This window comes from Brassica oleracea, chromosome C4 (genome assembly GCF_000695525.1).
Source record: "Brassica oleracea var. oleracea cultivar TO1000 chromosome C4, BOL, whole genome shotgun sequence".
NCBI classification, from domain to species: Eukaryota; Viridiplantae; Streptophyta; class Magnoliopsida; order Brassicales; family Brassicaceae; genus Brassica; species Brassica oleracea.
This window is the reverse complement of record NC_027751.1, coordinates 2,025,774-2,028,382: the sequence shown is the minus strand read 5'-3', so window position 1 is coordinate 2,028,382 and position 2,609 is coordinate 2,025,774. Positions and strand designations below refer to the sequence as shown.

Sequence of the window (2,609 nt, the reverse complement as noted above, 5' to 3'; positions counted from 1 at the left end):
GAGGTATTCGTCGACCGCATCAAGCGCAGAACCATATGCCAACACACGAATAGCTGTTGTACACTTTTGAAGTGCAGATAGAACAAGTCTTCCGGTAACATCTTGCTTTTGACGAAATCGCATCAAGCGCAGAACCATATGCCAACACACGAATAGCTGCTGTACACTTTTGAAGCGGGGAGAGGCCTTGCCTTCCGGTAACGTCCTTCTTCTGACGAAAGAATTGGACTTCGTTGGAGAGGCGATCAACAATATACATGAACAGAGGCTTGTTCATTCTAAATCGACGTCGGAATAGATTTGCTGGATATGTTGGAGTGTCACTGAAATAATCATTCCATAACCGGAGATGGTCTTCTTCACGGTTTCTTTCCATAAAAACTCTCTTTTTCTTTTTCTTCCTTTGATCTTGTTGATCACCATAAACATTGCACAAATTCTCAAATGTTTGTTCGAAAGTCTGATCGAAATATTTATCGAACATTTCATCAAATGACTCATCCAAATCAAATGACTCATCCGAGATGTGATTTGAAGACGAAGCCATGAAAGACTTGATTTAGAAAATTTAAGAATGGTGAGTGTGTGAACGTGAGATGAAAAAGAGAAGGAAGAGAGAACAAAGAGAACCGAGAGAATGTGAACGTAGAGAATTGTGAGTATGATCAGTTTTTATTTTACAAAGAGAATGAAGAGAAGAACATGAGACTATAGAGATAGAGAATGGTAAGAGAGAATGGTGATTTCTTTACGCTCTCAGCACAAACATTTTATAAGTTAAAAGTTCTAAACAAACAGGAGATCCCATGACCTCAATACAAACAAGACACCCCGTGACCTCAATACAAACAAGACACCCCGTGACCTCAATACAAACAAGACACCCCGTGACCTCAATACAAACAAGACACCCCGTGACCTCAATACAAACAAGACACCCCGTGACCTCAATACAAACAAGACACCCCGTGACCTCAATACAAACAAGACACCCCGTGACCTCAATACAAACAAGACACCCCGTGACCTCAATACAAACAAGACACCCCGTGACCTCAATACAAACAAGACACCCCGTGACCTCAATACAAACAAGACACCCCGTGACCTCAATACAAACAAGACACCCCGTGACCTCAATACAAACAAGACACCCCACTTTATCCCAACAAAGTGCTGGATTTTTAACAATGGCAAATCGAGCTTGCAAGACTCCGAAAGCACGCTCGACATCTTTTCTGACAGCTTCTTGACATTGAGCAAATAAAGCCGCTTTCGGACCTTGTGGTAATGAAATAGATTGGATAAAAGTTGCCCATTTCGGATAAATACCATCGGTGAGATAGTAAGCCATTGAATAAGAATTTCCATTCACCGAGAAATTCACTTTCGGAGCTTGACCATTTATTATGTCATCAAAAACAGGTGAGCGATCAAGAACATTGATATCATTTAAGGGGCCTTGACACCGGGGGGACGCTTGCTCGCAGTTGCTTCAGATGTAGATGAATCTGGACCGTCCTCAGCCTTCCTCTTCCTCGAGCTCCCATCGTTTTTAGCAAGGTCGCACCACTTCTGGTCGTTGCGCAACTCCCTCCATGTGTGTTCCAAAGTGAATTTCTTATTCTGATTGTTGAAGAAAATTTGATGAGCTTGCCTGAGAACATCATTCTCATTTTGCCCGCTGCTTTTTTCTCTACTAGCAGCCTCGTAGGCTCCACAGAACTTGCACACAAGATCATTGATCTTGTGCCAACGCTGCTTGCAGTGGCCTGACTCTCTCACCTCGCGGCCAGGAACATGAGGACTTGCCGCAAAGTAGGCAGCAATTCTCTTCCAAAACGTGCCTGATCTTTGCTCGTTGCCAACGACAAGATCTTTGCTCATGTTCAACCACAAGCTGATCAGAACAATATCATCCACTTGTGTCCATTTCCTTCGTTCTCTTCGCTCAGCAGGAGTGTCTCCAGCCTCAAAGTTTGAAGCTTCGGTTCCTAGACTACCTCGAAATGGAACTTCTGATGAAGATAGTTCAACACTATCTTCATAGTTACCAAAGGAAAGAGTTTGTTGACTCAGTAGTTCAACAAACTTGGAGGTTCCGGTTGATGGAAAAGAGTCCATAACAGAAGCAAGCTAGAGAAAGAGAGATAGAAAGAACAAAGAAGAGAAAGGGGGAAGAGAAGAACAAGGTTCGATGTGAATTCAAGAAAGAGGAAAGGAAATATTTTTATAGATTCAATAAAGATGAGATACGGGGAAGAGAACAAAGCATTGATCACAAACCAACCAACCATACCCGACTAGACATATTTCTAACACCGAACACAGCATGGAACATCAACTGTATTTATTAAAACAGAGACAACCATTATCGCACACAAAAAATATCTTATTTCAATTCATTTAACCACTTAACATTCTATTTATTACCTAACCTAACACATAAAAACGATTCAATTCATCTCAGAGAAGAGTTAAATGACCAATGGCAACATCTTTCACAAACCACCAACCAAGAGTTAAATCAACAATGGCAAATACATTCACAACATATATCACAAACCCCAAACAAAAAAAATTACAAAGACTTATCCAATTCATCAGAG

General features: G+C 41.3%; 1 protein-coding gene across 1 annotated transcript; it reads right to left on the bottom strand.

Moving 5' to 3' along the window:
- Positions 1–1,452: 1,452 nt before the first annotated feature.
- On the bottom strand, positions 1,453–2,124 carry LOC106337826 (glutathione S-transferase T3-like). Its single transcript, XM_013776938.1, has one exon. The coding sequence runs from the start codon at positions 2,122–2,124 to the stop codon at positions 1,453–1,455; it is 672 nt and encodes a 223-aa protein (XP_013632392.1).
- Between the last annotated feature and the right edge of the window lie 485 nt (positions 2,125–2,609).